At 47.3% G+C, this 19,536-nt stretch overlaps 1 protein-coding gene across 3 annotated transcripts in view; it reads left to right on the top strand.

Annotated features, from left to right (window-relative positions):
• Positions 1–19,536, top strand: part of Heg1 (heart development protein with EGF like domains 1) — an 84,525-nt gene that overhangs the window by 32,500 nt on the left and 32,489 nt on the right. For all 3 annotated transcript variants that reach the window (XM_075965804.1, XM_075965786.1, XM_075965796.1), the window contains 9 exons: positions 498–836; positions 1,660–1,995; positions 6,721–6,945; positions 7,585–8,904; positions 11,791–11,910; positions 12,907–13,026; positions 17,081–17,184; positions 18,990–19,048; positions 19,279–19,439. In XM_075965804.1, coding sequence (XP_075821919.1) covers positions 498–836; positions 1,660–1,995; positions 6,721–6,945; positions 7,585–8,904; positions 11,791–11,910; positions 12,907–13,026; positions 17,081–17,184; positions 18,990–19,048; positions 19,279–19,439 — 2,784 coding nt within the window. The remainder of the gene's footprint in view (positions 1–497; positions 837–1,659; positions 1,996–6,720; positions 6,946–7,584; positions 8,905–11,790; positions 11,911–12,906; positions 13,027–17,080; positions 17,185–18,989; positions 19,049–19,278; positions 19,440–19,536) is intronic.

Here is a 19,536-nt window from a genome sequence, read left to right as displayed (position 1 = left end):
CTGAGCAGCTGCACACCCTGTACTGGCTCAAACTTGGTTCATGGTATGGATGGGATTTTTAACCTGTGGTAGCATTTGAACAAAAGGGTTACAGTGCTGAAAAGACAAACCAGCAGCAACAACTTTATCACAGTGGTCCATGGTGTGGAATTCTTACGCTGTGGAATGCAGCCCCCCTATGGAAAAATAAAACAAATTATTGCTTCGTCTGTGTTTCTCCTGTCTTCCTTTTCGCTGCCTAGAAAACTTAATTTCTGCGTGTGAGTGCTCTGACTCCATCTCTAGCCAGCTCAGTGGGACTTAGAACTGGTGAGGTGAAAAAGAAGGAGGGTCTCTACTTGCGCTTGTGTGGATCAATATGATGCAAGCGTACGTTTTCTGTTACATCCACGGTGTACAGATTCACGCATCAAATACAATGAGCATTATTTGTACTTAGACAGAATCCCGATTTCCTTAGCCATTCAAGTAGTTTTGAAGCATGTCTTCTGTTTTAGCTTCTAGAAGTGTAAAGAATTTTACCGACTCTGCTAATCTCCAAAGCCCGTCAGTCACTCAGACAAAGAGTACACATGTCACCAACACATTCACTGATGGTATCACCAGAATGCTCCGGTCTTTGACTGTCGGCGTGGAACCTGTAAATGAGACAGAGAGCTTGCCTGCGCATTCCAGAATTGCCGTAACATCAGCCTCAGTCCCTTCTCCGCCCTCTGTGGGTGACTCCAGGACAGACAGCAGACTCACTGAGAGGCCTGGAGACGGAGAAGGCATTGAGCCATCTATAGAAAATAGAGTTGGAATTCCATCCATACACTGGCAAAGTGATTCCCCCAGTAAGTAACTCACCTTTATTTGGCTTGTGGACATTTTCTATAGTTGGGTGCTCTTAGGGGGTCTCTTCCAGACCATTGTGCAGTCTCTGAACAAAAGTGTGTCCTTGATGACGTCAGATCCTTTCCTGTTAGATCACATGATTGCATTTTTATCTTTGGGTGTGGACAATGCCATCCCTAAGATGAGACCATTAAGACCCGGAAGGCTTAAATAAAGCAAGCACAGCTTACTCAGCAAAGTGGAGACCTCAGCCTTGGGACTGTCATAGTTTGGTCTCTCTTCATACCGTCATGTCATCTTCAAACCCTGGCCTGCCCTTTACAGCTGCTTCAGCGATTTTTGTGTATAGATCATCTCTATAAATAAGTTGTCAGGCGTAAATATATTTCCCAAATTCATAGTTTTGCTTACTCCTTATAGTTTAGTTTACCATACATCAGAAGTAGAAGAATGTTTGTCAGTATTCCAGCTGTTTTTTTTTTTTAGAAAAACACTCTGTATAATGTGTGCACACTGAACTTGGCTGTAACGACTCCTTCATTGAGCTACTTTTCAAGGGACAGAGTTAAACATTTAAGCCTATAGATTAGTTTGCTGCTCTCAAGTCTCCTGTCCAGAACTTTTACTTTTAATATTACTATATTGCTCCCATCCGATGACTTTAGGAAAATTTAGAACATGGTGATGCTTGTAGGGTGAACCATATAAACACCATCCAAGATTCTTGGGCAGAGAGAAGCTTGCCTAGCAGGGATGCCATCTTAGCTGTTAGCATCTTTTCCAGGTCCACTAACGGCCTCCCTCTACCCCAATATCCTACAGCCTTTGGAGGACATCAGCTCGCCGGCAGCCCTGAAGCAGGAAATGGCAGTGCCACGCCTCTGACTGAGGTAGCTTTTAGGCCAGTCCCCTCCATTGCTGATGGAGCGAGCACAGGACAGTGGTTCCCCGCCAAGAGCAAAACGTCTACAGATACCTCAGAGAGCTCTGCTTCACATCCAGACACGAGGAGCCCTTGGGTTCGGACTCCGTTCTCACACACTGCACAGCAGCCCCGAGGTGGTGGCTCACGGCTGGGTAGGAAGAATTTCTCAGAGTCTTCATCTTCAGCTTCCTCAGAAAGTCTGGATTCCTCAGCCACACGTGGAGAACATTCAAGTGAGTTCTTATTGCGTGGAAGTATGCCACGGGGACTTAGGATATGTCTGCTCCTTTAATCTTCTAAAGCCTGTGCTAGGAAAGTAATTTTACTGATCCCAGGCCATTCTCTTAGTTGGTTAATACAAATATACATGTCACATCCTTTTTATACATCTCAACCCTTTTTCTAGAGTGTATATATGTGCATATATACGTGTTCAGGTACACATGTGCAAATGGAGGCCAGCAGTCAACCTCTGGTGTGTACCTAAAAAGCTAGTCTCTCACTTGTCCTAGGGGCTCACTGATTAAATAAGGCTGCCATGCTCAGCTTTTGAAGGTGCTAAGGATTTGAGCTCAGGTCCTCATGTTTACACAGCAAATGCTTTCCAGACTGTGCCATCTCCCCAGCCCCACATCTAAGGAGCCTTTGATGCCTCTTCTTCTCATACAAAACTTGGGGCTTCTATGTCCACGCCTTCCCATGGTATATAACCTGCCCCAAACCCCAGTACCTCCTAATCACAGAACTTATGAACTCTTCCTGTGAAAGCAATCATATCATATATGGCCTTTTGTGTTTTTAATTTTACATGGCCTCAAGGTTCATCAGGTATGTATCTGTCCTTCCGACTAATATTCCACCAGGGATGCACTGTTTTTAATAGTGTCCCTATGATTGTTCAGAGGCATATTTTATGCCGAGACATGCGGTCTTAGAATAACCAAGCTATAGATTTGTTACTTTTTGAGACTGTTTCTCTGTATAGCAGCTCTGGCTGTCCTGGAACTCATTCTGTAGACCAGGCTGGCCTCGAACTCACAGAGATCCACCTGTCTCTGCTTCCCGAGTGCTGGGATGAAAGGCGTGCGCCACTATCACTGCCTGGCTAGGAGCATCCTTTTTAAGCCTTTGAGACACTGCCAAAGGATTTTCCAAAGTAACTGTGTGAGTGTCTGTGTGTATACACATTCGGAGAGAGCGGCATAGACTTACATTTCCCAGTTCACTCTCCTAATGATAACGAACATGTGTTCGTATAGTCATTGCCCGCGTGTATCTTCTTTGATGTCTATTTGAACGTTTTGACTATTTTTAAATTAAGCTATCATTTTTCTCATTGAATATAAAGGCATTGTGCATATCCTGGACTCTAGTCCCTTTGGTTTGTATAATTCATGGGCACTTCCTTCCATTCTGTGATTGTCATTTTTACTTTTTGTTGTTGTTGTTTTGTTTTGTTGTTTTTGTTTTTCGAGACAAGGTTTCTCTGTAGCTTTGGAGTCTGTCTTGGAACTAGCTTTGTAGGCCAGCCAGGCTGGCCTTGAACTCACAGAGATCCACCTGCCTCTGCCTCCCAAATGCTAATGCTGGGATTAGAGGCATGCACCATCACTGTCCGGCCATTTTTACTTAAAAAAAATTTATTTGCTTTTATTTTATGTGCATAAATATTCCACCTGAATATATGTCTATGTGAAGCTGTCATATTCTCTGGAACTAGACAGTTGTGAACTGCCATGTAGGGGCTTGGAATTGAACCCAGGTCCTCTAGAAGAGTAGCCAGTGTTCTTATCCACTGAGCTATCTCTCCAGCCCATCATTTTTACTTTTTTGATGATATGATTGGAGCATGAAAGTTTTTAATTTTGGTGAAGTCTAATATGAACATTTTAGAACATTTGGTTTTCTGTTTTATGGTTCTATTGTTGTTTTATTCCTTTTAAATAATGTTTTTGAGTAATTTTTGAAAACAATCCCCCAGTGGTTTTGTCATAGTAGGTGCTCATGAAAGCAAACAGGGTTATCATTACATTCTCACAGACTTAAATTCTTTCCTCCCCATGCTGCTAATAACTCCCCGTTTCCTCCATATGAGAATCCTCACTGACGAAGGAAGTCACCGCTTATTGCTACGCCTGTAACATGCAAAAGCATCTGATCATGAAAGAATCAAACACATGTATGAGCCTGGTATGGTAGTGCACACCTTTTAAATCCAGCACTCAGGAGGCAGAGGCAGGACTTTGTAGTGAATATAGGAGTTCAAGGTCAGCCTGGTCTACATAGCCATTGGACAGCCAGGACTACATGGTGAGACCCTGTCTTCAAAAAGAAAAGAAGAAAGGAAGGAAGGAAGGGAGGGAGGGAGAGAGGGAGGAAGGAAGGAAGGAAGGATGGAAGGAAGGATGGAAAGAAGGAAGGATGGACGTACGGACCAACAAACATGGGGAGAAGATGTTTATGCTCTTTTATCTCTTGCCTGGGAAATATCATTTTCCACTCTCACCACTACAGGGCCCAGGATTTTTACCTTCTCAAAGCAAGACCATGGAACCCTGAGTTGTGAAACTTGAATTCAGGGTCTTGTATGCAGTAGGCAACACTCATGCTGACCCTGTGCTGTGCCCTAGCACGGTCTTTGGTTCCTTCCAGAGCTTTTCTGTTTTACATCTCTCAGGACACTTCCCTCTGCGGGTGATGTTGCATTGGTTCATATGGAAAATACGATCAGACTTCTGGGTGATAAAAATCTAGGTGGGGCTGCAGAGGGAGGGGGGATCATATCTGGAGAGCCTGGGTGTACTTGGGGGCACCTCATAGGAACAGGATGCCAGGTGCTGCCAGCATTACTCGGGCACAGGAATCTGTACCCACTGACTGGCAGAGGATCCCGGCAGACAGGTGGGATCGGCAGGCTGTCTGCTGCTATGCACGGCTCTCACCATGTGCACTGCCAGGAGTCCCAAGGCTTCCCACTTTTCAAAACTTTGACAGCAGTTGCAGAGGGACACTGAGTTTGCACACCAGGAAGCCAGGTCTGGGACTTGAGAACCTGAATGGAGCCACAAGCTGTACGAATCCTTTCCAAAGCCAATGGGGCCTCTACAGTGTTGTCCGACAGTAGTGAGTGTATGCACAGAAGTGGCCACTGTCAGTGCTGGGTGGTGTGTGGCCAACACACGATGTCTCTCTGAGGTCTTCAGCTGTTCAGACGCAGCCTGACCACTGGCGTAGTCTTCACCCCAGCTACACTCCGTTCTCTGTGGCCTTTGCTATTTCTTTCTTACTTCTGAAAGTAGAGAGAAAAGACCACTCCAGAGAAGTCTTTTAGAGGTAACTGAGAAAGTCTAAGCAACCTGCTTATGAGGCCAGAGAAGAGACATGTGGGTCACTCACAGCCTCGCTCTTGACACCAATCACAGACTGGTGTTCTGGAACAATCGCAGCCTTTCCCCTCAGCTCCAGTCCAGGAACTCCCTCTAGGAAGTACTCCCCTTTTAGCCGAGATAGAAACAGTCTGTACAGGTTTGGGATTACAGAAAGTCGGACTCAGACTGTCTCAATCAGCCCTGCCTGGGACCGTGGCCTCAGGAGCCAGTGCAGTCAGCTGTGATCTTTGTATAGTTGTTGTGTGACTGGTGCTGTCACAGGGTAGTTTGTCTGGCTGTTAGCCTTATAGTCTTCCTGCTCAAGGCAAGAGAGAGCTTGGGGCAGAGAGTTCTTGGGCATCAAGAGTTCAGAAATTGACTCTAATGTGTCAGCTTCCCTGATCCCCAGAGTTTTTGCTGATTTACAGAAAAACAAAGGAGTACTTACAATATAACCCAAGCTTACCTTTAACCCTTACGGTGGTTTTAAGAATTGTTAATGGAGTTGCAGAGATGGCACTCTGCCGTTGAGTGCAGAACCACTCTTGCAGAGGACCTGAGTTCCACTACCATCACCCCAGCCAAATGGCTCACAACCATCTGTAAGTCTGGTTCCAGGGGATCTGCCGCCCTCTTATGACCCCCTTGGGTACTGCACTCATGTTTACAAACCCACACTCAGGTACACATAATTTAAAAATAAAAATAAAGGGTCTGGAGAGATGGCTCAGTGGCTACGGGTACTTGCTATACTTCCAGAGGGTCTGGGTTCCTTTCCAGACCCCATGCGGTGGTTCACAACTGTCTGTAACTCCCAGTTCCAGGGAGTCCAGTGCCCTCTGCTAGCTTCTGCAGTCATCAGAAACACATTTATACACGTAGGCAAAACACTTATACACACCAAAAAATTAACTATTAAAATTAAAATGTAAATAAATACTGTTTTTTAAAGATTTGTTTTATTTATGCGTATGTGTGCATAGGTACATGAGTTTGGACTTTATGTTCATCATTTCTGAAAAGGATTTACTTGGTAATCTAATCATATAAGCTAGTTCTGCTGTGGCATGTGCACGCCCACAGAAATATATAAATATAATAAAGTAAAGAGCACCAACTAAGTCCACCCTTAACCTTCATGCTATTTGACAAGGGGTTGTTTGTTTGTTCGTTTTTTTCAAGATAGGGTTTCTCTGTGTAGCTTTGGCTGTTCTAAGACTCATACTGTAGACCAGGCTGGCCTCAAACTCAAAGATCTGCCTGCCTCTACATCCCGAGTGCCAGGATTAAAGACATGTGCCACTACTGCCCAGCATCCATGCTAATTTTTGACCCATGGTGACTGACATGCCACAGGCCGGGCCCTGAAGTTGCCACCAACTTCACTGGTAGAACTCTGATTGTTATCATGTATCGCCAAGCAGAAATCTCTGGCTGAAGGAACAGTCCTTACGGTGAATTCAGTAAGAGAGATGTCGGCCCTCTCTCTGGTCGCAGGTAAAGAGTCTCATGGAAGCCTCTGGGTTCCAGGGACCCAGAACGTGAGGCTGAAAGTCCTGTCCTACACTTACCTGTCCTGTTTTCCTGCAGTTCCGGAAGACAGTGTGCTGTTGAGCCACAGCTCGGACCGGGCAGGGAGCACTTCAGGGGTGCGGTCCCCACACATGCTTACGTCTACGATGCTCACCCGGAGCGGGGAGCGCACGCTGCGGTCCCTCGGACTCTCACACGCCGCTACGTACCCCGTGCACCCCACTCTGCGTGGGAACGTGACGGAGCACGCGGGCCTGCTGTCCCGGGCACCTACCCTTGGAGGTGTGTTTTCCCACAGCCGCATTCCTTGACTGTAGATTCACTCACAGGCCTGGGATGGTTACGTTGGCTGGCAACCCAAAAAGTAGCTTATAGCTCATTAGGAAAAAAACCCTTCTGGGGTCCCCCACCGCAGGAAGCGCTCCTACCCCCATTGCCTCAGTCTTGCTTGAGGTATTTGGGATGACATCCACCTGAGAGGTTAACTGTGGTGAAGCCTTTCTCCCAGGAAGAAATACCTCATTACACGGAGTGGAAAGTTGGGAGCGGTTTCCTTTTTCCATTTGATAATGGTAATTACTGCTTGGGATCTTGGGAGGTTTTCCACGGCAATTTGCTTTTATTAAAACAGAGGACGAGGAAGGGCTTTGGAAACACTCCCTGTTTTTAGGCTCCCCACTTCTCCATTATTCCCACGTAGTCACTGCGGCTGGACCTCACGGGTGGGATCTCCTCTGGACCGACCCTGACTGTTAGCCTTCCAGTACCGTCATGACCGACAGTGCTTCCCAGGAGAAGTCACCTTTCAGAGACAGTATCCCTCTTACTTAAGTTCATGGATAAGTCATGAAGACTATTTTCCAGTGCCCGTCTCAAACATTTCTTGCTTGCTTGTACCAACTTTCTCTTTTCTCTTTGTAGTCACTGAGCTGAACCACGGTCCAGAGCGTGGCTCAGATGCTGAACAACGGCCTTCCAGTGACCACACAGACCACGCCTATGCCTCGTCTGCTTTCACCAAAGGAGAGCGGTCGTTACTGTCCATTACAGAGAACTCTTCCTCCCCAGATACCAGCGAGAGCGCAACCTCTTCTGCTAAGATCTCGGACTCTCCACGCGTAGACTTTTCTTCTTCTCAGGGGCAGACTAAAAGAAGTAACGCGTCCTCCTACGATGGCGAACCTGCTCAGTCTTCCACCGAGTCGCTGGTTCTGCTTCCATCTAACCTTCCGTCCTCTGCCTCCACCGTGAATATGCCAAAAACCCTGGTTCTTGGTGCCAGCACTAAACCTGTTGAGGACCCATCCGAGTCAGAGGCCCCTTGGCCCCTTCCCTCAGAGTCACCTCCCCACCGGTTTTCAGCCACTGTGCCATCAACGGGGTCTCCCACACAGCAGCTAAAGTCTACCTCCGACACAGCCACGGCCTCGTCATCCTCACCGTCACCTTTGCCTGTCTCCTTCATGGTGTCAACCCTCGCCCCAAACTCTGTCTCACAAGCAACCTTCCCACGCTCATCTTCTACCCTAGTCCCCCACAGGGCGAGGGAACCACGTGTAACGTCGGTCCAAATGTCGACAGTGGAATCAGCCATAGCCATGTTCCCTGGTAACCAGACAGCAGACCCCAAGAACCAGAGCGCCCCGCAGCCAGAGAAAGCCATCACAGAAGCACAGTCTCTGCCCACAGATCCTACCCAAGCAGTAACGATGAGCCTTCCTCCAGGGACCCCTTGGTCCCCAGCCTTAATGGGGTTCTCCACAGAGCCAGCCCTTCCAGCCACCAGCACCAGCTTAGCCCAGATGTCTCCAGCTTTGATATCTTCCAGTTCCCAGACTACCCACTCTCCTGCCACCAGTCCCAGCACCCTGTCAAGCACAGAAGCTTTGACTCCGGGTGTCATAGTTGTGCACATTACCCCTGAGAAACAGCACCTGCCAACCAGTCCTGAAATTCCAGTGCCGCAGACCTCCATGGAAGGGGCCCTCACCACAGAAGGGAACCGGGTGCAAATGGACACCACCACCTATTCTGTCCCTCTGACCACTACACCCACATCAGCGGAAGCTATCACAAAGCTTGACCATGCGGAAGAGGCCAGCCCGGTTTCACCTTCTCTCAGACCATCTTCCCCTCAAACTACAAGTGTTTCTACGGCTGAAATGTTGACGTCCAAATATACCACCGTTGCTGCTCAGAGCACCCCAGAGTCACCAACAGCGCTGTCACCTCCAGCCCCAGGTAAATGCTTCTTACAAACACACACATTGATTGCTAGGTCCTGCCCGACACTGAAGCTGCAAAGGCCTTGGGGTCTGTGTGGGTGTGTCAACATGGCTAGTGTCTGCCTGATGACCTAGAATGCCTCCCATTGAAATACAAAGCATGCAGTATGGGCAGCGTGGCCCTAATGTTCTTCTAAGATCTCCCCCAAGTTACATGACTCTGTCTGAAGAAAGAGGAGAGAACACACTTTGGCCCTGCGTGGCATGCATAGAGGATATAACTGTAGCCTACATACCCTCTCATTGTCCAAGCTTTTCAAGCATGTCTTTAACTCATCTAGGGTCAGAGGCAGGCCTGGATGTGGGTTTGGACAGTGGAGAAACTGAAAAAGCAACATTAGCGGGGCTAGGATGCAGGATGGGGGTAGAGTACTTGCCTGGCGTATGCACAGTTTCCAGCAAGTTCTCCAGCGGCACCAAAGAGAAGAGCTTTAGGTGGTCTGGTAGAGGTAGGGGTGGGTTGAATGTCTGCTCTCTAGAGAGAGCTGAGAGCTTCCAAGTCAGTCAGCTCTGGGTCTTTCAGGGTCAAAGGCTGCTCTCCATCCAGGGAGACCCAGAGTTCTTTGTTTCCCCGATGCTAGTTGGTAACCAGAGGACTTCTAAGCAAAAGGATGTTCAGCAAACCTCTTCCCAGTGGCCTCTTGACTCGCGTTTCTTTCCTTGTACATAAGGTTATCTGTCCAGCCGTGCTGCAGGTACCAGTGTAAGGAAAAGAAAGCCAACCCAGGGCAAAGAACAGCAGAAGCAGGGATAGCAGGATGTGGTGCTCACAATGCCCTTGTAATTGATCCAGACTCAGGAAGGGCAAACTGCTGTTGAGGATGGCGAGACAGACGCCATCTTAAGTAAGAGGGAAAGAAGGGGACACTGTTTGATGGCTACGGCAGAGAGCTCTGTTAGTGGCACAGTAGCAATGAGTCAGTGAAGATGAACCTGGGGGCGCAGGGTCATAAGCCATCCCCCCCCCTGCTAGTCTACAGTGCCCCCTTCTCAGCAATCTGAGTATGTCTAAGAAGTAAAAGATGGTTGCTTCTACAGAAAAAAAGCATCTTCATTTCTACTGACCAATACAGTCAATACCAGTCACCAGACTCCCTTAAAGCAAGGGTTAGCTGCTACAGTTCCTGTGGACAGGGGTTTGCAGCAAATACACAGGAAACTATAGACTTATATAATGGGCGCCATGTTTAATTACATAGTTGTTCTGCTCGTATAGGTGATGCTAGGTAACATTAAAGTGTGGGGCTGGACAGACGACTCAGCGTCTGTTTAGAGGGCACAGTGCTCTCGTAGTGGCCCTCGGTTTGGTTCCCAGGACTCACATAGAGCACCTCATAGCCACTCGTAATTTCAGTCCTGGGGGATGCAACGCCTTCTGGCTTCCATAAGCAGTGCACCCCCGTGCTCATCCTCTCTCCCTCCACACACACATAATCTCAGAATAAGTTTCAGCAGTGGCCATGAAGGATAAGCCTGCTGTGTCTAGAGTGGCCCGTCTGTTTCAGGTTACTCTTCTGAAGGCCCCAGTGTCTGTCTTCTTTCCCTTGTTCCACAGTGATTTCCTCCCTGCAAATGATGACCCTGGTTTGTAGGCTTTCCTAAGAACGTTTTAAACCCCCAGTGAAAGAGCATTTCACAACCGGAGCATGGACGCTCTAATTATAGAGTCAAACAGAGTGTGGGCATCCTGGGGCTGGGGATAAAGAGTAAAATGCCAAGGCGACTTTAGAGTCTACCCAGAAAGCCCCTCATGGCTCCAGGTAGGGAGAGAAAGAGCTGAGCATGAGATGCCTGAAATCCTGGCAGCTGGGAGGCGGAGACAGGAGACTCAAAAGTTCCCTGTCGTCCCAGTCCACCTAGGAGTTTGAGACCAGCATTGAACTACATGAGACCAAGCCTTAAAAAGCAAAGATGGCTCAGAGGTCAAGAGCCCTGGCTGCTCTTCCAGAGGTCCCGTGTTCAATTCCCAGCAGCCATATGGTGGCTCATAACCGTCCATAATGAGATCTGGTGCCCTCTTCTGGCTTGCAGGTGTCCATGCAAGCAGAATACTGTCCACATAACAAATAAATAAATAAATGTGAAGAGAAAAGAGAGGGCATTGTGATGCTTAACTGATAATTTTCTCAATGGCGTGCCATCTGTGGAAGCCAGGTTAAATTTCGAGACATTCGGAAGCTGAACATTGGTGGTGAATATATAATCCCAGCACTTGGGAGGTAAATTTAAGTGGATGGGGCGGAGGTCAAGGCCAGTCTGAGCTATATAATTAATTTGAGGCCAGCCCAGGCTACATGAGACCATCTCAAAATAAAACAAAACATCAAAAAGTATAGCAACTTCAAGTATATGTGTTTCAAGATTTTCAGATAAAGGTTTCTATAGTTTTGACAAAATCCAAGAGAAAAACTAAGCCATGCATATATGTGCACTTGCAAACACACAGAGTGAATCTTGGAGCAGGCAGGATACGTTGCCAGGAATTCTCTCCACCTTGAAGTGTGTTTTAAGTTGGCATTCACTAGTCTAGTAGAATTTTCTAAGTACCACAGCAGCCATATAACCATCAGTCCTGGACAGAGTGGCCTTCAAGAAGCATTTAATATGCACGCTTGCATTTGGGATCTAAGTACCCAGCACTTTACTATGAAGGCAAACTAGTACCAGTGCCCAGTTTCAGCGCCTCTGTCTTCGCTCCTCTTGGGACCCTGTGCTGATTTAGTGGTGTGATTTTTCAGGACAAACAAACATAGGTGAGAACCAAACCTTAGCTGAGAGAATGAGATGTTTGCCAGGGCTGCTCTGACATTGCCTGTGTTATTCCCGCGATCTGTTTGCTCAGTCAACAGCTGCACCGTGAAACCTTGTCTTCATGATGGCGAGTGCATTGTGGACCTCACCGTGAGTCGTGGGTACCGATGTGTGTGCCCACCTGCCTGGCAAGGGGACAACTGCAGTGTGGGTAAGAGAGGCAGGGACCTTTTCTGTAATGCTACCTTGGGTGGTCGGGCTATCCAATAAGATCCTTTTCCCAGGATTGACAGCATGTACTGTGCTTGCAGAGGGCCAGGCACCCATACCAGAACTGCCTGGAATTTTAGCTCCAAAAGAATTGGACGCCTTGGGCCTCTGCAGGAACCCGCACTCATTGTGTTCACATACATAATTACAAACAATTCTATTTAAAAGAGCCTTTTTCTTCTAGAGTGTACAAGGGTAAGAATTTTAGTTGAATAGTCTTCTCGCTTGAGTGTTAGCGTGCTGGTGTGTTGTATATGGTATAAAGGATCACAGCATGATACAGACAAGACAGACTTTTGACCTGGTTCTATTCCGTACCTTCCCTACACCCCTGCAACCCTGAACTATCTCCAGCTCCCTAAAGACACCTACACTCTCTTGCCCTGGGCATTTACTCTGCTGGTTCCTCAGTTTGGAATCTTAGCCTCCCCCCCCCCCCCCCCCAACGATCTGCTTGTTGACATCCCTTTAGCCTTATTTATATTTAAATAGTATTTAAAACATTGTTTAATTCTCCCCTGCATCAAAGTCTACTATTTCGGCTGGGCATGTCTTTGATCCCAGTACCCAGGAGCCAGAGATAGTGGGCTCTCTGTGAGTTCAAGGCTACCCTGGTCTACATGGTGAGTTTCAGGCCAGTCAGGGATGAAAGGATGAGGCACTGTCTCAAAACAACAACAACAAGAACAAATAATAATAATAACAACAACAACAACTAGATCTATGTACATCTCTGCACATCCAAATCCTGCCTCGTGTTCTAGTTAATTCGGCTGCCTCTGCCCCGACAGGTAGCCGTCCCCTGAGGACCAGGGTGGTTTCCTGCTCTTCTTTTGTAGCACGCTCCACACAGCGCCATTTGGCTCTCAGTACACACGGGCTTATAATTCTTTGTCTGCCGCCCCGTCAACACGCTCTTGCTCGTCCTCCCCTGCAGATGTGAACGAATGCCTCTCGAGCCCCTGTCCGCCCCTAGCCGTGTGCAGCAACACTCAGGGGTCCTTCACCTGCAGGTGCCCGGTCGGCTATCAGCTGGAGAAAGGAATCTGCAATCTGGGTAAGAGAGTTACGTCTGTCTTAGAACGTATTGACCGGTTTTCTTCCAAGTCAAAGCCAGTCTTTCCCCCAGATAGAAAATTCAGGAATATAGAAGGAAGGGAAGCACGGGGCCTGTTATTCTAACACTTGGAGCTGCAGTGCTTTTCTTCACAATTTGTTGATGTACATCTATTTAAATTCAAGACCTAGCCAGAAAGTATCTTCCTGTTACTAAAAAGTACAGATATCTTAATGCCTACATAATATTCTTATTTGTGCATAACATTGCTTGCTCAGCCACTCTGCCCTGTTGTTAAGAATAAAAAGTCAAAAGAATATTCCCACTGCATAGTTGTCTTGTGATTTTAGAGCGAGAAAAGAGTAAGATTCTGATTGCCCTCTGCGTGCACACATTCTTCATGTTTTTAAAAGCGATCTTCACATTGCTAGTCACAGACAGATACATTTTGACACAGCTGCTGGCCACCTTATTGGCCATATTTTGTTCCTCATTTGGCAGTTCCATGAAGCTTGTTAGTTCCAAATTCACTTCTCATCCTTTGGCTTAAAACACAAATCAACAAGCCCAGTGAGAACTAAGGCTCTGAAGAGAAGCTCAGCAGCCAAGTTTGGGTCACCGCTGCTGAGTCCTGCTTCCCAGCCTGTAGTTCTTTCTATTCTACAAGCGTGTGTTCATTTGAAGAACATCCTTGCACACAGGGCATGACCCTTGTTGGGTTGCTGAATTTAATACCTTGCTTGCTAGAGAAATTAGAATGAGAAATACAGTTTCAGCGCTGTGGAAAGAAACTGGCTGGGGAAATGATTTGCCTTGGGATCAGCTTCGGTTGCCCAGGCTGATACCACACACACAAGTGCCCACACAGCCGGTGTTTTTCAGAGAACCGATGTCTGTGTCTTCTGCAGGTGCTGTCTGCATGAATTCCTATTACCCATAGGCAGAAGGGACTTCTTAAGGCTGGCACATCCCTAAAATAAGAATTTTCAAAGTTGGTTGAAATACAAGAACTGAGCGTTGTTTTAGAAAGAAAAATCTATAGGTGTAGACATGAGACAAAAATCAAGAATTCCTCTCAGTGTAATAGTTGATGTTCATTTGGGTAACCTATTTCATGTCGCCACATCCTATCAGGAACTAGATAAGAGTGCGCAGTTGAAGGATGAAGAAGATGGGAATATTTCCATTTTCGTTTGTGTTTTGAAGCCCTCTGGAAAGTACAGTTGCCAGGTTTCAAATGCCTGGCTTCGGGCCCTTAGCCAGCACCTGCGAACACAGAGCCAGAGCCTCTAGTTCCTCATCTGTGAAATCAGATTGCAGTCTGCTCCACTTCTCACTCAAGGATTGGGAATGGCGAATAAAGTGATCTGCTGGAGCACGCTCTGAGTGTGGGAAAGAGCTGTCCAGATGGGAGGCAGCATTCACCAGACTGGATGCTGTGTAAGCCACCAGCTGTCAATACAGAGCCGTTGTTACAGGTCCCTGGTAAAGGCAGCAGTTAAGCTGAGGTGAAAATCCATCCTGGGCCAGTGAGAGGGTTCAACAGGTGAAGGCACCAGCTGTCAAGTTTGACTACCTGAATTTGATTCCTGGAACCCACATGGTAGGGAGAGCCAGTTCATGCAAGCTGTTCTCTGGCTTTCGCAAGGGTACCTTGGCACATAAACACACACGCACATGCACACATGCATGCACAAAGCACACACAAAGTAAATAAATGTAATAATTTTTTAAAAAATACCCATCCAGATGATGTAACTGCAGTTACGTAAGCTGTCTTGAGTACACTAACTCTATTAGAAACATGGACACATCTGTGTCTTTCCACAATGTCAGAATTTATTGAGTAACAATAAATTCACAGGCTACTTCAATTTCATTTGCTATAATTTGCCAAGTTATTCTGATTTCCCTTGATAGCTGGCCATTGGCAAGCGTAGGTTCTTTTATTCCAAATTTAATTACTAATATTAACTCTGAGATCACACTTTATACATCACAGTGTGTTGTAGGCGCGTGTGCATGTGTATGCATGCATGTGTGTGCATGCATGTGTGTGTGTGCATGTGTGTGTGTACAAGCGTGTGCACGGGTATGTTGGTTACAGACCACACGAGGGTTAAGGTGGCAGAGAGCTGATACAGATGAGAAGAGACTCCCTTTAGTTGTTACATCAGGGACCGAGCTGTAGCTGTAGCACTGCAGAGGCACACACTGGGCTGCTGTGAGGCTGCGGGCTTGAGCTGGGACTATAAGGCAAGATGAGCTGTAGAGGAGCAGGACTGTGGAGGTGAAGCGCAGGCCCATTAGTCCATAGGCATGATGTGCTATGCGGGATAGGGTCCAGATGGGCAAAGGGACAGGGAATACCATGTCAACAGTGGAGACTTAGCCAAGCTAAAGCCCTATGGACAGTCGGGCAGTCTTTGTGCATCCTGGGTGGTCAGATAGTTGCTGGGGGCATTGCTAGGCATAGCAGGTGTCTTCCTCTTTATGGGGATACAGAAGAGGGTGTTGTGCTGTTCCTTGGTGTGTTTCGTCAGCTTTAGGGCCTTGGTTTCCGATAAGTTTTAATAAGCTGTATACTCATACAAAGACCCAATCTAATTTGATATATTCTTGCAAGATATCAGTCTGTGCCCCATGGATGGTTCTGGGCAAGAGGGAGTGTCTTTGTCCACAGCATGAAACAGAGTCAAATGCAGCTTATAAAATGGGGTCACCCAGGCAAAGCATTGACTAAAAGCCACTGCTTTTACAATAAGTAGTAACTTGAAGGCAAACACAGCCTCATCTCCACAAAGGTACAATACCTTCAGCAGCCAGGTGGTGGAGGCACACACCTTTAATCCCAGCACTCGGGAGGCAGAGGCAGGCGGATCTCTGTGAGATTGAGGCCAATCTGGTCTACAGAGTGAGTTCCAGAACAACCAGGCCTCCACAGAGAAACCCTGTCTCAAAAAAAACCCTACATAAATAAACACCTTCAGCAAATCCCTTCTAGGAAATAGGCCAGGGTTTGGGTGAAGGCAGGCGCTGTTTCTCATGCTGAAAACAGAAGGCGCATTCAGAAAACTTCCATGTGCCCAACCCTCATCCTGTGCACATTTTTATATGGAGAGTCTGGATCTGAACCTGTGTGGGAAGTGAAGAGGGCTGGGTCAGGTGACTTTCCGGGGAGCTTGTGTGCAGGGTGTCCCACAGGTAGCGCAGATGGGAGGAATGCAGCTCAATTGTGCCAGCAGTCCGTCTTTCCCTTTTCAAGTCATTTGGCTTCATTGTTCGCAAACATCACAGGAACAGGCAAATTAGAGCCCTCCCGAAATGCTTTTGCTTGGCCAAGAGTGTTTTCAAAGAGCTGCCTGCTGTTCAGAAAGAGTCCTAAGCAGCTGGCTTCACTGAACTGTAGAACAAGCAAAAGCATGTTAAATAAGGATTAGGGGCTTTCGGCAGTTAACTCTAAAATGGTAGATGTTTTCCCTGGCTCTGTTGCTGGCCTTCCTCTTAATTCAGCAGGCATGCTTGCCCTGTTAGAAAGGACTCCCAGACCTCTGTGGTTCGGGTTATGTTTCTCCCCTCCAGAGGGAAAGATATGATTTTAATATAATGAAAGATACATGTCAGTTCTAAAAACAGGCTGTACTAATTTTTGGTTGTCTGCCCATTTTCGAGTCCCAGTCCCCTTAGGGCCAATCAGCCCAAATTGATGTTAACTAGAATTACATTTTATGAGTGAAATGGGCCTTAAAAACGAGGTTGTTTCCCCCGATTCTGGACCCAGTGGTGTTTCTAATGCGGGTTGTTTTCATGATGTGGCTGATGATTGTGCATTCCTTAGCACCATGGAGTCTGCACCTACTACAAATGTTTGTCCTGCTCTTTTGTCACCCCTTGGTTGCCTTCTAGAAGAGGAAGGCATGGTCTTCACCCTCAAACGGCTCCCATAGCTTGTCCTCTGGGGAAATAAAACTGGTCATCCCAGAGGTTTCTGAATACATAGCCTTGCATTGGTCTCTCTGTTGTATAGCTTAACAGGCCACATTTTCCTCTTCAGTTAGAACCTTCGTGACTGAGTTTAAGTTAAAGAAGACTTTTCTCAATACTACTGTGGAAAACCATTCTGACACTCACGAGGTTGAAAACAAGATCGCTCAAACCGTAAGTTTCCCCGAAAGGACTCAGGACCGCGAGGGGTGCACCCACACACTGAGACAATGGGGATGTTCTACTGGGAACTCACCAAGACCAGCTGGCCTGGGTCTGGAAAAGCCTGGGATAAAACCGGACTCTCTGAACATAGCGGACAATGAGGACTACTGAGAACTCAAGAACAATGACAATGGGTTTCTGATCCTACTGCACACACTGGCTTTGTGGGAGCCTAAGCAGTTTGGATGCTCAACTTACTAGACCTGGATGGTGGTGGGGGTTCCTTGGACTTCCCATAGGACAGGGAACCCTGATTGCTTTTCGGGCTGGGGGGGGGACTTAATTGGGAGAGGGGGAGGGAAATGGGAGGCGGTGGCGGGGAAGAGACAGAAACCTTTAATAAATAAATAAATTAAAAAAAAATTAGAGTTCATGTATTAGCCAGGAATTAGGTGTTCTTATAGGACTGTGGGTTTTATTTGTATCTTAATTCCATGTCTCTGTCTACTGAGCATTTAATCTGTGACAGGGACTATCTCTCTTGCAAGGGCAGAGGCATGACCTCTCTAGTCAGAAGTAGATTCGTTGCTGCCGCCTGGCTATTCTGCAGGTAGACATTATCTTCTCACATAGTGTAGGGGGGGTTAGAGCCCTGTGCAAAAGTACAACCCTTTATGTTCCACGGTACCAAGCAACTTGCCTAAATACTTCTTGTTTGGTCAGATATCACCATATGATACACTGAGCCGGGGGCTGGAGAGATGGCTCAGAGGTTAAGAGCACTGGCTGTTCTTCCAGAGGTCCTGAGTTCAATTCCCAGCAACCACATGGTGGCTCACAACCATCTGTAATGAGATCTGGCGCCCTCCTCTGGCGTGCGGGCATACATGGAGGCAGAATGTTGTATACATAATAAATAAATAAATCTTTAAAAAAATGATACACTTAGCCAGGATGTACCTGACCCCAACTAACATAAAGAATTAAACGCCATCGGGGACACCACTAGCACAGGCTTTCCCAAGATGGTGTTCTGCTCATACCTGGATTAAAAAGGGCAATAGTAAACCATTGCTCTTAGCACATAAAACGATGGCATATAGATCTACCACCCATTTGATAACATCCCACACTTGACCCCATCTTCCCAAGTCAGGGGCTCTGAAACAGTGGGTCTGCCCGGGATGAGATATTGAGACTCTCTGCTCCATAAAAGGAGCCCCCAGCTCGGCTGTGGAGGGCTGGTAAGAAGGCAGGCACATTGCTTTCTGTGGCTGAGAGTCTTTCTGCTCTCTCTGCAGCACAAGGCAAACACATTGCTCTTAATTTGGTCTCAACAAAAGAGCTCTTGACCCACGTCATGTGGTTTCCCACAGAGCGTCTTTCTGAGGAAGACCTGCCTTTGAGTTAGGTCAACTCATTGTAGGTTATGAGGAGCCTGTAGGGCCCGTCAGACCTGGGGAGCTGAGAAGAGCTGAGCCTTTCCAGTGAGCTTGTGTTCTGTGCAGTTTTGTTGCCTGCATTTTTTCAAACCCTGGACCGTAGGAGGGATCTTCTCCTTTGAAGATGTTTTGTTTCTGAGGGAGCTGCTCTGAGCATCACTTCCTGCTGAGATTTCCCCACTATCTGCACTGCTCCCTTTGTTCTGGGGGAGCAACAGAAAGACATTCGGGAGGGGAACACAAGGTTGCACTGCTCTGGGTAAAACTGCCTGCTGATAACTTGATGGCTGGAAGCTGCTTATTTTATCCTGAGCACTGGGAATTGCTTCTTGGTTCAGGGATTTTGTCTGACAGCCTTGTTCTTGGTTTCAGTTAAACTTGTGTTTCTCGACGTTGCCTGGTTATATCCGATCTACAGTCCGTGTGTCTAGGTAAGAAACAGAATTTCTTGGGCTTGCGAATGGAGGTCTGTGGAATTTGGGGGGCTGTTCCCACATGGGTGATCACAATGAAGTCAGACCCTGCCTTATGACCAGTCCACTGGGTAACCCAAGGTCGCTGGACCTTCATGCTCTCCCGTTCTTTCGCTGGAAAATAGTAGTAGCATTTACTTGCAAACGCCTGGGATCCATATGCCAGTTGACTTTGACTTTGCCCACAGAGAGCCCAGCACAGTGGTGATCTCGCTGCAGTCCACCTTCGCCCTGGCCTCCAACGTGACACTCTTTGACCTGGCTGATAGAATCCAGAAATACGTCAACTCCTGCAGGTCCTCTGCTGAAGTCTGCCAGCTCTTGGGGTCTCAGAGGCGGATCTTTAAAGGTAAGGGGGGATTCCTCTAGGACTCACGTAAACGAGAGAGACATGAAAAGTGTTCAGGGCTCAGGCCCAGGAAAGCTCCATCATGGAGCCTGACTTT

This window comes from Microtus pennsylvanicus, chromosome 1, assembly GCF_037038515.1.
Source record: "Microtus pennsylvanicus isolate mMicPen1 chromosome 1, mMicPen1.hap1, whole genome shotgun sequence".
NCBI classification, from domain to species: Eukaryota; Metazoa; Chordata; class Mammalia; order Rodentia; family Cricetidae; genus Microtus; species Microtus pennsylvanicus.
Note: the sequence above shows the minus strand (reverse complement) of the source record. Positions and strands in the feature narration are given on the sequence as shown.